The sequence below is a fragment of the Diabrotica undecimpunctata genome, chromosome 8 (assembly GCF_040954645.1).
Source record: "Diabrotica undecimpunctata isolate CICGRU chromosome 8, icDiaUnde3, whole genome shotgun sequence".
In the NCBI taxonomy this organism is placed as follows: Eukaryota; Metazoa; Arthropoda; class Insecta; order Coleoptera; family Chrysomelidae; genus Diabrotica; species Diabrotica undecimpunctata.
Genome location: NC_092810.1, coordinates 117,300,899 through 117,316,174, shown reverse-complemented (window position 1 = coordinate 117,316,174; position 15,276 = coordinate 117,300,899). Strand labels below are relative to the sequence as shown.

The 15,276-nt window shown below is 34.4% G+C and overlaps 1 protein-coding gene and 1 long non-coding RNA gene across 2 annotated transcripts in view; one reads left to right on the top strand and one right to left on the bottom strand.

The window, feature by feature from the left end:
- LOC140447907 (uncharacterized) overlaps window positions 1-14,682 on the top strand; it is a 29,473-nt gene extending 14,791 nt beyond the window's left edge. The window contains exons 2-4 of the mRNA XM_072540830.1: window positions 11,439-11,707; window positions 11,931-12,204; window positions 14,438-14,682. Coding sequence (XP_072396931.1) covers window positions 11,439-11,707; window positions 11,931-12,204; window positions 14,438-14,533 — 639 coding nt within the window. The 3' untranslated portion in view covers window positions 14,534-14,682. The remainder of the gene's footprint in view (window positions 1-11,438; window positions 11,708-11,930; window positions 12,205-14,437) is intronic.
- LOC140448530 (uncharacterized) lies at window positions 2,985-4,458 on the bottom strand. Its single transcript, XR_011951729.1, has 3 exons — window positions 4,306-4,458; window positions 3,240-3,326; window positions 2,985-3,187 (listed from the first exon to the last, which is right to left on the bottom strand). It is a non-coding gene; the product is annotated as an uncharacterized lncRNA (long non-coding RNA).
- Window positions 14,683-15,276: the final 594 nt, after the last annotated feature.

Here is a 15,276-nt window from a genome sequence, read left to right as displayed (position 1 = left end):
TTTTGTGTTGTTATTCTCTGTTTGAGCCATTGTGAAGTTTGACCGACATAACAGCTTTGACAATCTGAACAAGGCAACTTGTAGATAACATTACTTTTATAAAGAGTTGGAGTCTTCCCAGTATAAACTAACACATAACTTATCCATGTCAGCTCGGGCGAATATACTAGAGATAAAGTTATTCCCGCCTTCTATTGGTCAGCAGTGTATGTCATATTCTTTGACAAGTTGATGAGCGAATAAGGTTATAGGTGATACTATTTGTTGCTTTTTAATTAACCTTTTAATTTTAATTAATATTTTCGAAATGAATCAAGCAGATTTAAATGTTTTTGATTCCTATGAGGACGAGTGCAAAATGTAAATGGTAAACACTTAAAGACAGATAGATTAATGAAGAAAAAAATCATGGATGACAGATGAGATCCTGATACTAATGGACGAGAGAAGAGAAGCCAAAAATGACCCAGAGAAATATAAAACCATAAATATATTAATAAGAACGAAAATCAGAGAAGCGAAAGATGCGAAGAAATTGAGACTCTGCAGTCAAAGTACGATAGTCACAATGTACATAAGAAAGTTAAAGAACTCACAGAGGGACTAAGACGAAGACAGAAAGGAAATATAACTGATTCTGAGGGAAACATCATCTTGGACAGAGTAAAATAAGAACGTGGAAAGAATATCTAGAAAAACTATTTGAAGACCAAAGAGATAACACCTTTGAGCTAGATAAAGAGGTAAATGATGGACCAAGATATTACAGCAGGAAGTTTATTCCGCAAGAACACAGTTAAAGGATGGCAAAGCTGCAGGTCCTGATAATATACAAGCAGAACTACTCAAACTAATAGACAACGAATCAATAGCAATAATCGCAAAGATATTGAACAACATATACAACTCTGGATAAATACCAACAGAATGGCTAAAATCTGAGTTTAATGCACTTCCAATAAAAATCAGAAGCCAAAAAATGCGAAGATTACCGTACTATAACCCTCATGAGTCATCTCCTAAAATTGTTCCTAAACATAATTCATAAGAGAATTTACAAGCTGTGTGAAAGTCAAATTTCCGCCAACCAGTTCGGGTTCACAAATGCTGTTGGTACTAGAGAGGCTTTGTTCTCAGTACAAGTCTTATTCCAGAGATGCAGAGACGTGAACTGCGACGTATACGCATGTCTGGTTGATTACAAGAAAGCGTTTGATCGAATACAGCACGCCAAGATGATGCAAATACTAAAATAAACAGGAATTAACAACCAAAATCTGAAAATAATTAGAAGTCTCTACTGGAATCAGACAGCAAATCTCAGAGTTGAAGGTGAACACACTGACTATGTGAAAGTCATGCGTGAAGTGAGGCAAGGCTGTATTTTGTCTCCTCTAATCTTCAATCTGTACTCTGAAAGAATATTTAGCAAAGCTTTGCACGAAACTGAAAACGGTATTCTACTAAATAGTTACCGGCTAAACAACATCAGATATGCAGATGACACCATAGTATTTGCGGACAACTTAGAAGACATACAAGTTCTTATGAACAAATTCACGTATTACAGTTAACAATATGGACTCAATATAAACGTTAAGAAGACAAAGATTATGATAATTAGCAAGAAAAGAATAACAGAAGGTCAACTCTACGTCAACCAATCCCTTGTAGAAAGAGTGACGCACTACAACTACCTTGGCACCATAATAAATGAATAATGGACCAACAACCAGAAGATTACAGCACGCATCGGAAAAGCTAGATCCACCTTCAATCGGATGGGGGCCTTCTTCGAGAGTCACAATCTCTCTCTTGATACAAAAGTAAGAATGCTGCGATGCTAACGAAGATATGTGCAGAAAACTGGAAGCATTTGAGATGTGGCTATATCGGAGAATGCTTAAGATCCCGTGAACTGACCGAGTCACAAATGAGGAGGTCCACAGAAGAATGAATAAGAACCGAGAGATACTGACCACCATCAAATCTAGAAAGTTACAGTTCTTCGGACATATTATGCGAAATGAATCCAGATATGCTCTCCTTCAAGCCATCATGCAAGGAAAAATATTTGGAAAACGAGGTCCAGGAAGAAGAAGAACATCTTGGTTAAATAATCTCAGAATCTGGTTCAATACAACATCTGTGCAGCTTTTCCGCGCTGCTGCAGATAAGATAAAGATTGCCATGATGATCGCCAACATTCGTAACGGATAGGCACATCAAGACGAACAAGATGAGGACGAAAGGGAAGCAATAGTATATAGACAGCCGAAATTGTTCAAAGTTTGGTAAATTTCCAGAAACTGACATGGAACGTTTGCAAGTAAAAGAAGGTTTTTATGCCATTGCTAGATTCCCTCGTGTTATTGGTACAATTGACTGCACTTATGTTCGTATAATGTCTCCAGGTGAAAATGAAGCAGAAAGATACAGAAATCGGAAGGTATATTTCTCGTGGAATGTACAAACAATTTGTAATGCATGTTTAAAAATAATGGTTGTTGTTGCACGGTGGCCTGGTTTGCCCCATGATGAGGTAATTTATAATAACAGTAGAATCTTAGGAAGGTTGGAGAATATAGAATTTGGAACGAGTGTTTTTTTTTTAGGGGACAGCAGGTATGGTAATAATAATGTTTTAATCACTCCCTTAGATCAGCCCATTACTCCTGCTGAAACACTTTTCAATGAATCACATATACGAACATGAAATTTTGTGGAAAGATCATATGGGGTGCGGAAACGTAGGTTTCCTATCCTCTCGATGGGTATGCGGGTATCATTGGAACATTCACGGGCACTAATAGTAGCAACCCAAAAACAACAAACTTATGACAACTCAAAATAAAATATAACACATGACGAAAATAGTTTTAATTTAATTTGTTATTAAAAAAATGAGATGAAAACAAAGCTTTTAAACTTAAAAATTTTAATTATTTTATTCACGTCAAAGAATTAAAACGTTCTTTTAGCCTTCTAGGTTGGCCAGTAATAATCTCTAACTCATATTTTTCAGCAAGTCGTTTTTCGATTTTCGATATTATTTGAAAATTTATAGGTATACTCTATATATTTTTTGCTAGTTCTTCATATAAACCACTGTTCTGCTGATTTTTTAGTTTTGAAGGAATCGATTTCTTCTTATAAAACCTTTTCGTCTTTCCAGCATTAGCAAAACCTAAAAAATTACATGTTTAATATTACTGATTTTGAAATAAAGAAAAAATTACCTTTTGCTATATCAGCAGAGTTGACAGGTTGTTTTTCTTCAGGGACTATGTGCAAGTTTTCTTTACTTACTGCATCACACTCCGCATCTAAAAATAAAACTGCTTATTACATGCTTTAACAAATCGCTTACCGACAACATTCAAAACGTTCAATGCTTTGCTCATGGGCCGCCTAATCTGTTGTGGGGTCCATGATTTCCAACTACAGCCTGCCTGTAAATACAATACATTACATTACAAACATACCAGAAGTAGTGATAATAAATTCCAGTTCTATTGTGTTTACATTGGCGTCATCAATCTCACAATCTGTAAATTCTTTATCATTGTGAATATTGATAATTTCAAGAGTTTCCTCTGGAATAACATTTTCCTCTTGAACAGTAATTTCTGTATTTGTAAAAGAATATATTCATAGAGTTCTACATTTAATATTTGTATCTAGAGGATAAAAAATAATGTAACATATTTTGCATACCAAAATCAGAATCAAACTGTGATATTGTTCCTGTTGCCCCAATGCCAATTATAGTTAATATGCGATTACTAGCACTTCATCATCATCACATCATTCAATCTTCGCTTATCCACTGCTGGACATAGATCTCCCTCATAATTTTCCATCTATTTCGATCTTGTGCCTCTTGCATCCAATTCCTATGACAACGTTTTAGATCGTCAGTCCAACGTGTTGGTGGACGACCTCTGCTTCGGTAGGCATCATCTCTTGGTCTCCATTCCAGTATCCATTTTGTCCATCTATTATCTGTCATTCGAGCCACGTGACCTGCCCAGTTCCATTTCAGTGTTATTACTAGCACTACTAAGCCCTAAATCTCTTTTTGACCCACCACCTGTTTTGTACAATTGTTGCTTATAATCGGGGAGTCCCAATTGCTTCTTAACATTTTGGCAGTTCTACCTGTCCCACATATAGAATTAAATTGAATTTCTATTTTTCGCCACTCTGCTTCTTTCCCACTGTTTGTTACGATATCAGTTTTTCTTGCATTCTAGAACGTAATAATAAATAAGTCTAAATATTCAAAAACAGAATTTTATTTACCTTCAATTTCTTTAAATTTTTCCACTAAACTCACTAACACATCAATTTCATTTCCGGTAAAGTTGTTGCAACGCTTTTTTTCATTCTAAGTTCTAAGTCAAACAATGAGCACAAAATAATACATTAAGAAAATAAAGACAAACATTTATAAAGGTAAATTATATTTCAGGTAAATATTATGCCCCTGTCAATGTCAGATGTCAGGAAAATTAGCGACTGTCATTCATTAGAACTAAGGTTCCTCTCGACGCGTATTACTGTCGTCGCTCGAACATTGTAGAACACGCAATCAATTATACTAATTGTACCAATTACAATTATACCAATTACAATTATACCAATTGTACTTCGAATAACTCTAGGTATAAGTTAAACCAGGAATAACTATACTGTATACCTACATTGTAGAACTGGCCCTTAGTGAGTTTTGCCTCTATACAGACGATATATTTTAGACCATTATCCATCAGAAATTTTTACTTTATTGTAAGTTTTATTATTCGATAAGATATAATGTATCGATTATGTGTCGATTAAAAATTTGTTAAAAGACATAACGCGCTAAACCATTACTATTTTATATCGTTCCACTTACATCTGCGTATTTAATAAAAGATTAAGAAACACAAATCTATAATCTGAAAGTGAAATGAGGCAGCATAAAATGTGAATCGTTGGTTATCTATTTTGTATCAACATTCCATTTGAGTCAAGGTTGTAGTAAAGAATGAAGAATGTAGACATTATTCGAAACCATCACTAAAAGTTACGTAACTCGTACACAATGGAACGTATTTTCTTATCTCATCTTGAAGCGAAAGAAAACTGTGAAATTTCATTTTCATGTTTGGATCGAACACTACGCAGGATCTAATTATGTACTTAAATTAAACAATGATTAGATTTGGTAGATCTAGTCTTTCAAAAATAATGCTTTACGCATAAAAAAAAATTATAAAAATAATATCAAATGGTGCGTGGTTTAAACCTGAGCTAAAAAATAAAAAAATATTCTATTTTAGCGTCACTTAACCAAAACTGATTCCATTCTATTAAAAACTGGAATACAATATATGTTATTATCAAAGTATTTTCAGATAAAGCTAAAGAAGGTTTTCAGAACCTTAACTTTTTCAAATATATTTCTTGAATTATATAAGAAAAACCTTACGATAATTTCCTTTTTCTTAGTATGTCTATCCACTAGTAGATGTTAGCGATCAAATGTTTTATCTGAATCTCTCTTAAATCCTATGAATACCTTAACAACCGTCTGAATGAACCGATCTTTAATAGTTTTGATGCAAAATTTTTCTATTATGTAAATATGTCCTCCAGTTTCATTTTGTCCATCGACGTTTCCCTCGAATAGTTGTAGAATTTTTTATTTTGGAGAATCGGCTGGTGAAATCGGATGTACGCCTACTTCTTTTAGTGTCCGCCATAAGTGATGCCAGTTATCTTTGTCGAAAGCCTTGCGATAATCTATATTTAAAAGGTATTCTCGTGTAGGTACCTCTACCTTTGCCAAATACAGCCTGCTCTTCTGGTATTTTTTTTTTTAGGAATGTTTTCAGTCTCTCATTGGTGATTGATAACATTATTTTGCTGGCATGTGAGATAAGGAAAATAGTTCTGTAATTATCGCATTTATGAAAGCTGCCTGTTTTGTATGTTATCATCGTTATAGATTATGTCCAGTCAGTGATCCATTGTCGGGAATATCATATTTGACTGGATGGAGGTGAATCAAATTTATTCCGGTTTTTATTGTGGTCTTCGCTTTCGGGTATATATAGATTCGTATGTGTATATTACTAGAGATTAAATACTAGATACTAGATACTAAGATTAAACTCACCAGGCTTCCGGATTAAACAATGTCGATTATTACTGCCCCGAGCTTTCGACATTCTCCCTGACGTCTTCTTCAGGGATTCCGAAGTCTCAGTCTGATAAGCACCCAGATACTATCACACTGTTCACTGGTAGTGCAGTGACTAGTGAACAGTATAGTAGTGTCTGGTTGCTCAGGAGATTAAGACCCCTAAAGCCCTGAAGAAGACTTCGGAGAGGAGGTCGGCTCGGCGCAGTGATAATATTAATTTTTATAATAATATGTATCTTAGTTTTACGATCGACAAAAATCAAAATGCGTTTTAAAGGTAAAGAGTTTTGCAGCAAATGAAGTTTCCATAAATAGGTTCAATAAGTAAACGTTGCGCGATATTTGCCATTTTTTACGATTCTTATGAGAATAATAAAATTTATCACTTTCATTGACCGATCGTACTGGAATTTTCATTATTCTAGTTTTCAAAATCTATCACATGAAATTTCGATTTTGGGTTTTGGCAACAAACATGAGGTATCCGAAATATGACTAAAAAAACGCCTCATTTAAACGTTTACATTACAAACGATCGTAGGTAACGGGAAATGCCTACACGAAGACGGTATTGGGTGGAGTTTGTAACTGAAACTGTTTGGTGTCGAAAATCTTACTTGTGTAATTGAAAAGAACCAGTTTAAACATTTTAGATCGTTTGTAATATAAATGTTTCAATTCAGCGTTTTTAAGGCATATTTGAAATCCCTCACATTTGTTGGCAGAACTCAACACCAAAAATGTCATGCTAGAGGTTTTGAAGATTAGGCTCTAACAATGGAAATTTCATAGTGGCTGGTCAACGAAATTGATAAATTTTATTGGCCACATTAGAATCATAAAAAAAGTCAAAAATCCAGCAACTTTATTTATTTAACCCCTTCATAAAAACTGACTTTCTTCTTCTTCTTAGTCGTTAACCTGATGCAGGTATCGTGATATCATGAAGCTATTAGCTAAATTTCCCAATGTTCCTCCACGTTTTTCTATCTTCTGCCATTCTAGCACAATCTGACAATGGAGCGCCAATGGTAGCAACAATATGGTCCGTGTATCGTGTGGGAGATCTACCTCTATTTCTTTTGCCTTCTACTTTTCCCTGGATGGTAAGTTTTTCAAGACCATTTCTTCGAAGGACATGTCCAAAATAGCTTATTATTTGTTCTGATATTTGTGTTCTTAGTCTTTTCTTTATGTTTAGCTGGTCCAGTATGGATTCATTTGTTCTTCGGGCCACCCATGGTATTCTCAGCATTCGTCTCCAGCAGTACATCTCAAATACATCTATGTTCTTTTTGTCTTTCTCAGTAAGGGTCCAGCATTCCGATGCATAAGTAAAAACTGGAAAAACTAGACTTCTTACTAGTCTCATTTTTGTATCGGTAGTTATTTCATGGCTTTTCCAAATTTTTGTTAATTTTGCCATAGCGCTTTTTGCGATTGCTGACCGCCGCTTTATTTCTTCAGTACAGCCTCCTTTGTTGGTTATTAATGAGCCCAGGTACACAAATTTATCTACAACAGCGATATTGTTTATCATGACCAGATGATTTTGATTGTTGTTAACTCTGTCAATTATCATGATTCTCGTTTTATCTCTGTTTATTTTAAGTCCCATCGTTAAGCTTACGTCTTCCATCCGTTGTAGCAGGTGAATCAATTCAGCTTCAGAACTAGCGAGGATAGTAGTATCATCTGCATATCTCAAGTTGCAAATCTTCTTCCCGCCAATGGTGATGCCACCGTTCCAGTCCTCAGTAGCTTTCCGCATTATCCATTCACCATAGATGTTAAATAGAATTGGGCTTAGTATGCAGCCTTGTCTCACGCCCTTTGTGACCCTGAAACTATCGGTTAGTTCCCCATTTATTCTAACTCTGGCATAATTGTTATTGTACAGGCTTTTAATTAGCAGTATCAGATGATTGGGGACTCCCATTTCAGACAAAACCTGCCACATTTTACTCCAGTTGACCAAATCGAAAGCTTTACTATAATCTATGAAGCACAAATATGTTGTGATGTTAAATTCTCTGGATTTTTCTACAATCTGCCGTACGTTTAAAATTTGTTCTCTAGTACCACGTCCGGGGACGAAACCTGCTTGTTCCTCCGCAATGTTAGGTAGTAAAAAGGGCTTTATCCTCTCGAGAATTATGTGTAAGAGTATCTTACTGCAATGCGCAATTAGAGCAATTGTGCGATAGTTGCTACATAAATCTTTCGCTCCCTTTTTATGTATGGGAATATATAGTGATTGTGTCCAGTCCTCAGGCCATTTACCTGTCTCCCACACTCTTTGACAAATTTGATGTATTATATATATATATATATATATATATATATATATATATATATATATATATATATATATATATATCCACTCCAACGTCATCTAGGGCCCAAATCATTTCAATAGGTATGATCTGGACCGACAGCTTTCTGACTTTTTTGCCTCATAATTGCTGCTTCAACTTCACTTTTGAGTACGTCAGGTTCCGTCGCCAAACTGGCATCTTCTTGTTGTGATGGGGCGTCTGTGCTTTCCTCCATAATCAGTCGTCCACAGTATTCTGTGGACTTTATTTCCGACAAAATACAAATATTCCATACGAAAGCTGCACTTTTCATCTTAAAAATGCATTTGTATTTTTGTCAATAGGAATAGAAGACTCTAATCAAAAGATATCGAATATTTAACGTGGATCTGATATAACTTTAACTGACATTCGAAATCGCCGGTCGCTTTAAGCGTTGTTTCTGGGAGAACGGTTCATTCTCCACAAAAAGTGCTAATAAATATTTTGTTTAAAATTATCTCAGCTATATTTTTTATTTAAAACATTTGATTTTTTCCGTTTTTCACACTACGAGGGGGTGTTTTAATGAGAAGCCGGAGGGGATAGGAATGGTAAACTTTTTTGCTTATTTTTTGTGGTCCCAAAATTGGCAACTTTAGCAAACATCAGCTTGTTCGTATGATTTTTATAGGATCAGTGGCTTTTTCGTCTCTGACGACTGGAGTATTATGTATGTATCTTATTCTTCTAAACAGGCCTCGGCTGGTTATTTTGTCATCCTTACATCTTCGTTTTATTTTTTTTTTTTGTGTTTGATAAAGATTTCTTCTATTTTCAATTATTTGAAATGTTTCGTCCATTATTCAGTGTTTCCGCTTCGTAGAATTATTTGTCTGCATAGAAGGGTTTATTGCTGTTGTTACACAATGTTTGACAGCTGCTTATATTTCTTGGGACGTACCATCAAGAATATAGGGCATATTTTGTTCTCGGAGAAAATCTTCCTTATTTCTTATTTCAGCCTTCCTTGCCTTACCTCTTTTGTAGTAGGTATGTAAATAAAGTTTGAACTTTAGTTTAGCTATAGGAAGAATATGATGTGATCTGTATATCGCTCGCATGATCTCCAGGTAATATTATTTAAGATATAATCGATTTAGTTTATCGGCCTATCTCCAGGACTTTTATAAATATAAAGTTTGCGTATGTGATGCTTGGCTCATAAATTTCGATTCTTCTATTTTAAAAATAACTATTCTATTATTTACAGCTTAACAATCAACGATTATTTTTTGTGATCTTGGTGAGATCAGAATAGCTATTAAAATCATGGGTATCACTGCCAGAGTGGGTAATTGCTCTTGAGTGTTCTGCTCTTGAGTGTCATCTCCTAACCAGTGTATATCAGCTAGTTCAGCTACTTCAAGTCTCTTTTAATAATTTTCAGCTGGTCAGAATATCTTTTCAGCCCTTGCACGTTCCGTATACCGATATCGTTATGTGTCTTAGTTGTAACTTCTGTATAACAGTAGATGAATTACCATACCTATGACAACATCTAATTAAATGATATCACGACTTTCTTGGAAATCATAATACGGTGGATTCCCATGCCCTTCTACATTGCAGTATTACAACGATTCTGCCGTTACAGCTCGGTTTGTGGTAGTCCAATTATCAGCCAGTTTAGGATGATCTATCGTTTATTTACTGTAAGGCCGTCTGTTGATTTCCAGGTGCCTCTGTATATATATCTTTTCGAGAGAAGTATGTGCTGGCAATCACCATGTTAAATGATCTTGCTAGGTTTATTAACCTATTGCCATTGTCATTTGATTGCTCATGGAGATTGTGCTTACCCATTGTGCGTTGGAGTTATTGTTCTCTTCCAACTTTTGCGTTTATGTCTCCATAGATTATGTTTATATCATTTTTTGGGTATGACTGGTATGCGGCTTCTAATTCATCATAAAACTGTACATCTTATTTTTCCTTTGTCTGGGCATTCGCATCAGCTACACTATAGTTGAAGAAAGGTCCTTTAAGTCCTAACGTACATATTCTGGGACGAGTGGCTCTGAAATATCTTATTATATGTTTTACTCTCTTGTTTACTATAAATCCATTGCCCAATATGTGGTTTTTAGGATCACAGCTGTATAAAATCGTATGGTTTCTTTTTTTCCACTATATTGTTTCCAATCCACCTCATTTTTGGTAAGATAGTTAAATCTATTTTATATCTAACTAGTTCGTTTTTGGTGAAAGTTGTATAGATTAGGAGATTTTAGAGATCTAATCTATACAAGGTTCGAATATTCCATGTTGCAACCTTCAAATCGTCTTCCTTTTTCTCGCACAGCCATCATCCTTTAAGTAGCCCGGTTTTTCTTTCTTGAACATTCATAACTTATCGTTTTTCTAGTATGAGGTAGATAACCTTCAGCCCAACCTCCTTTCCTCCATTTCTCCCATGCTCATTATCTCTGACCCTGTTTTCCACTGGGATTGGTTACCACCATTTTTCACAGGGTTGCTTAGGTTTCCGGGGTTTCGCCACGTGAAGGGGAGAGTCAACATTGCGTAGAAGAGGCTAGTAACGCTAACTGAATGCAGCGTCATATTTTGCGCATCACTACCCTATTTGAACTCCACCCGCTATCAGAATATCTTGGCTAAATAACACAATGGCTGTGTGAGTGTGAGTACTGTTACCAGAATAGCAGTTTAAAGATGGGCGCAGGAACCTTTGCAAAAGCTACGCACTGAACACTGTAAAATAATAGAACCAATACATTTCTAGATGAAATAATTGACGGGCTTGTAATCATTTGGTTGTCTATTACTTGTTTAAATATCTGTATAAATAATGCATGTTCTCCTGCTATCTCTAATGATCAACTTATATACTTAAAAATGTAAGTAACCTGTTTGTTTACATTCAGATTGTTGCCGCATTGGTGTTTGGAGCCTGTTCGGCGGAACCACAGAGGCGGCCTCATTCTTACTATGACAACGCAGCTGAGCAAGACACAAACGTCCCACAAAACTACCAAGACAACTCAGATCAATACCAACAGAATTCTGTCCAACAAAACCCACCGCAACAAAATCAACTCTCGCATCAGGAACCACGAGTAAAAGAAACTGTTAAATTTATACCAATTATCAGATTCGATAAGGAACAAGGAGAAGCTGGTAGTTACAAAGCTGCGTAAGTCAAATTTTCTTTGGTATATTAAACAATCACTATAATTAAACGTTAATTTTACTCATATCAAAGTGATCAAGGCTACGCAGAATTGATTTCATTGTAAATTAAATTATATATTTCATAGAATCAAATCTAACCAAATCTAAAAGTTTTGATCACCTCCAAACTACACTTGTATATTACTGTAAGAATGTACATAATTAATAAAATTAATTTCTGGTAGATATGAAACTGGAAACAACATCATCGCTGAAGAAGAAGGATACTTAAAAGAACTCGGTCCAGATCCAGACCAACAAGGACAAGTTCTCAAATCGCAAGTACAACAAGGTCATTTCACATATACATCCCCTGAAGGAGTAGTTATTGAAACTAAATATACTGCTGACGAAAACGGTTTTCATGTTGAAGGAGATCATTTGCCAACCCCACCACCAGTTAGCCCCGAAGTACAAAAGGGATTGGACCTTATTTTTGCCGGTATTAGAGCTCAGCAGGTAAGGAATCGTTGACGTAGTACAAAACATATTACACATATTCGTGATTATAGTAATTTTTCAGATTTCAATCGTCATTATTATCCGTTTCAACTATGTTTTCATTATTATTTTCGATAACAACGCATCGTGCCAAAATATGTAGTATAGTAGTAAGAAAATTTAAATCAGGATTTAAGTTGGGGGAAGAAGGGGTTTAAGGAAATATTGGGTTTTGTTTCACGGTTTCTAGTTTTTACCATATTTTACATTGATAGTCCCAACTTTGACTTCTTTACCATTTTTATTTATTTCCATATTTGTTTGGTGTGAAGGTGCTAATGCAGAGATGTTTGGATGTGAATCAAGATATGTATACATCCTTTATTGACTTTTAGAAAGCTTTTGATAAGGTTAAACATGAAAAACTTATTGACATCTTAACGGGGAAAGATATTGATGAACAGGATATCAAAATAATTATGAATTTATACTGGAACCAAAAAGTCAAAATAAAAATAGATACTGAACTATCAGAAGTAAAAATACTAAGAGAAGTTATACAGGGCTGTATATTTATTCTCATATTGTTTAATATATATAGTAACGCCATATTCCAAGAAGCTATATTTGAGAGATCAGAAGGCATCATAATAAATGGAGAAGTTATTTTAAGTAAGTAAAATAAGATAGAATATCTAAATGATACATGTAATATCTATGGATTAAAGATGAATTTAAAGAAAACCAAATTTATGAAAATCACTAAAAATCTTACAAACAATGAGTAAGTTTTAACTACATCTAATAAAATAATACAAAAAGTAGGATACTATAGATACATTGGCACATGGATAACGAATGTGGCTGAACTAGCAAAACGGATAAGATGCGGTATAGAAATAGCAAAAGCTACCTTCTTAAAAATGGAAAAAGCTACTAATCAAAAGAGACTACTAATTGGCATTATTAATGAACCTATTACGATGATGTGTATTCTCTACATTGATGTATGGCGTTGAAGCATGGACTTTGAAAAAAGCAGACCTACATAAATTAGAAGTATTTGAAATATAGTACTACCATAGAATGCTACATATACCGTAGTACAAATAAAGAAGTGTTGCGAATAATGAACAAACAATAGGAAATAATACGAACAAAAAAAGAGAAAACTGGAGTATTTTTGTCATATAATTGAGAGAACCAGATATGAGATGCTACGTCTAATAATGGAAGGAAAGATAAAGGGTATGCGCAGCATTGGAAGACGAAGAATCCCTTGGCTTAAAAAATTCAGAGAATTCTAATTAGTCGTTGGTAACTTCACAGCTCTTTATGTTTCTGTATATTGTAATGTAATTAGTAGCGTTTTCAAATTTTCTAGCAATAACTGCCCTTAATCTTTGATTGTGCTGTACCTACCACGATATGTCTATAATATTTCGTAGACTTTTTATATTACGTTTAACTACGCTGCATTGTTAGTTTCCATATAATTAATTCCGACCATGTTTAGTCTACGTAGTAGTAAAAAGTACGTAGTACTTCTGCCGTGGAACCAATTTTGTATTATAAATACAGAAACACTTTTCTTTTTCGAAGTACCCATTAAAAATGTTTATATTATCATTTAGTTTTAAGTGGTCTGGCCAAAGTGTATATATATAATACCCAGATTCCAAGATTTGAGACATATTAGTTTTGTTGTACGATGGCACCAGACGTTAACTAATTAGTCTCTTCAATACAGTTTTGTGCTATAACTCGTATTCGCTGTAAGTTAATTTAATTTTGTCTCTCTTTATTTGATCTCGAAAATATAGAAAGATTTATCTTTCAAGAGTTCTACCGTCCGGTACAAAAGCTGCCTCATTATGTCATCACCTCTCCTATATGAATATATACTTAAGATTTATTAGTGCCCTTTTTATCTTTGCAGTTTCGTAGCATTCAGTATTTCTTGATTTTTTTGTCGAATTCTTATTTTTCTATTAGTCATATTCATACTCACCCAATGAAGCTGCCGATAATGAGCAACGACTCTTTCGTATTGTTACCTTGCTACCTTAATTTTTTTTATATTTCGTGTAAATATATTTTGTTTTTTGAGAAAAAAACAGAAAATGGCTCTTTCGGTAATTTCTGCATAACTGTTCGTGAATCTTTTATTTGATATCTTGCCCTTAAACTTTATGACAACTCCGCATATTTGATAATATTACAATAAATTAATATTGGTCTATTTTTTTAGGAGGCTTTAGAACAAAGATTGAGGGATCACCCAGAAGAAAGAGACAGACCAGAAAATTACGACGATGGTCAATACCGACAGGAACAACAAGAGTAATTTTACTTTCTATTTATAGTTTAGCACCATCATTCTGTGATTTTGTCGTCATTTCTATAGATTATCTTCTGTACAGACTGAATAAGATTGATAATACACTGTGTAGAAAAAATTGATAAAACTCAATAAAAATCTTTTACACATTTAAAGATCTTTTTATTAACCTAGTTGTTACCACGATTAATGTGGCGCATATATCGTGATCAGGCTTAAGCAAATATGCATAGAACATATTTTCTATATTATTCTATGCAACTAGATAACTTTTTGCATATTGTATATACATCAAAGAAAAGTGCATATAAACACTAAAGTAAAGCTCGTCAACTACTTCACGGAATACTACTTCAAGAAAAACTCTTGCTTTTTTATGCTGATGCTGATGCAGATTCATATATGGTGAAAGCAGGAAAAAATTTATAATTATATTATCCCTGAATTCTTGATGTGGCATGTTTTGCCTATGGTATTGATAGGGTTGCTAAAGAAATTAGAACAAACTTTCCTCTTGCCAATGATTTAATTTTGAGTATAAAAAAAAATGTTTTTTAAGGCGCCAGTAAGAGTTCAACTGTATAAGACAAAGACAGGCTTCCTAACACACCACTTCCTCCACAACCAGTGGTGACAAGATGAGGGAATCTGATTAGAGGTTTTATTTTCTTACGCTGATCATTTTGAAGACATCAAAACTTTACTTTTTGAATTTTCTGATAACAATCTAGCAATTTGTTCTGCTCAAC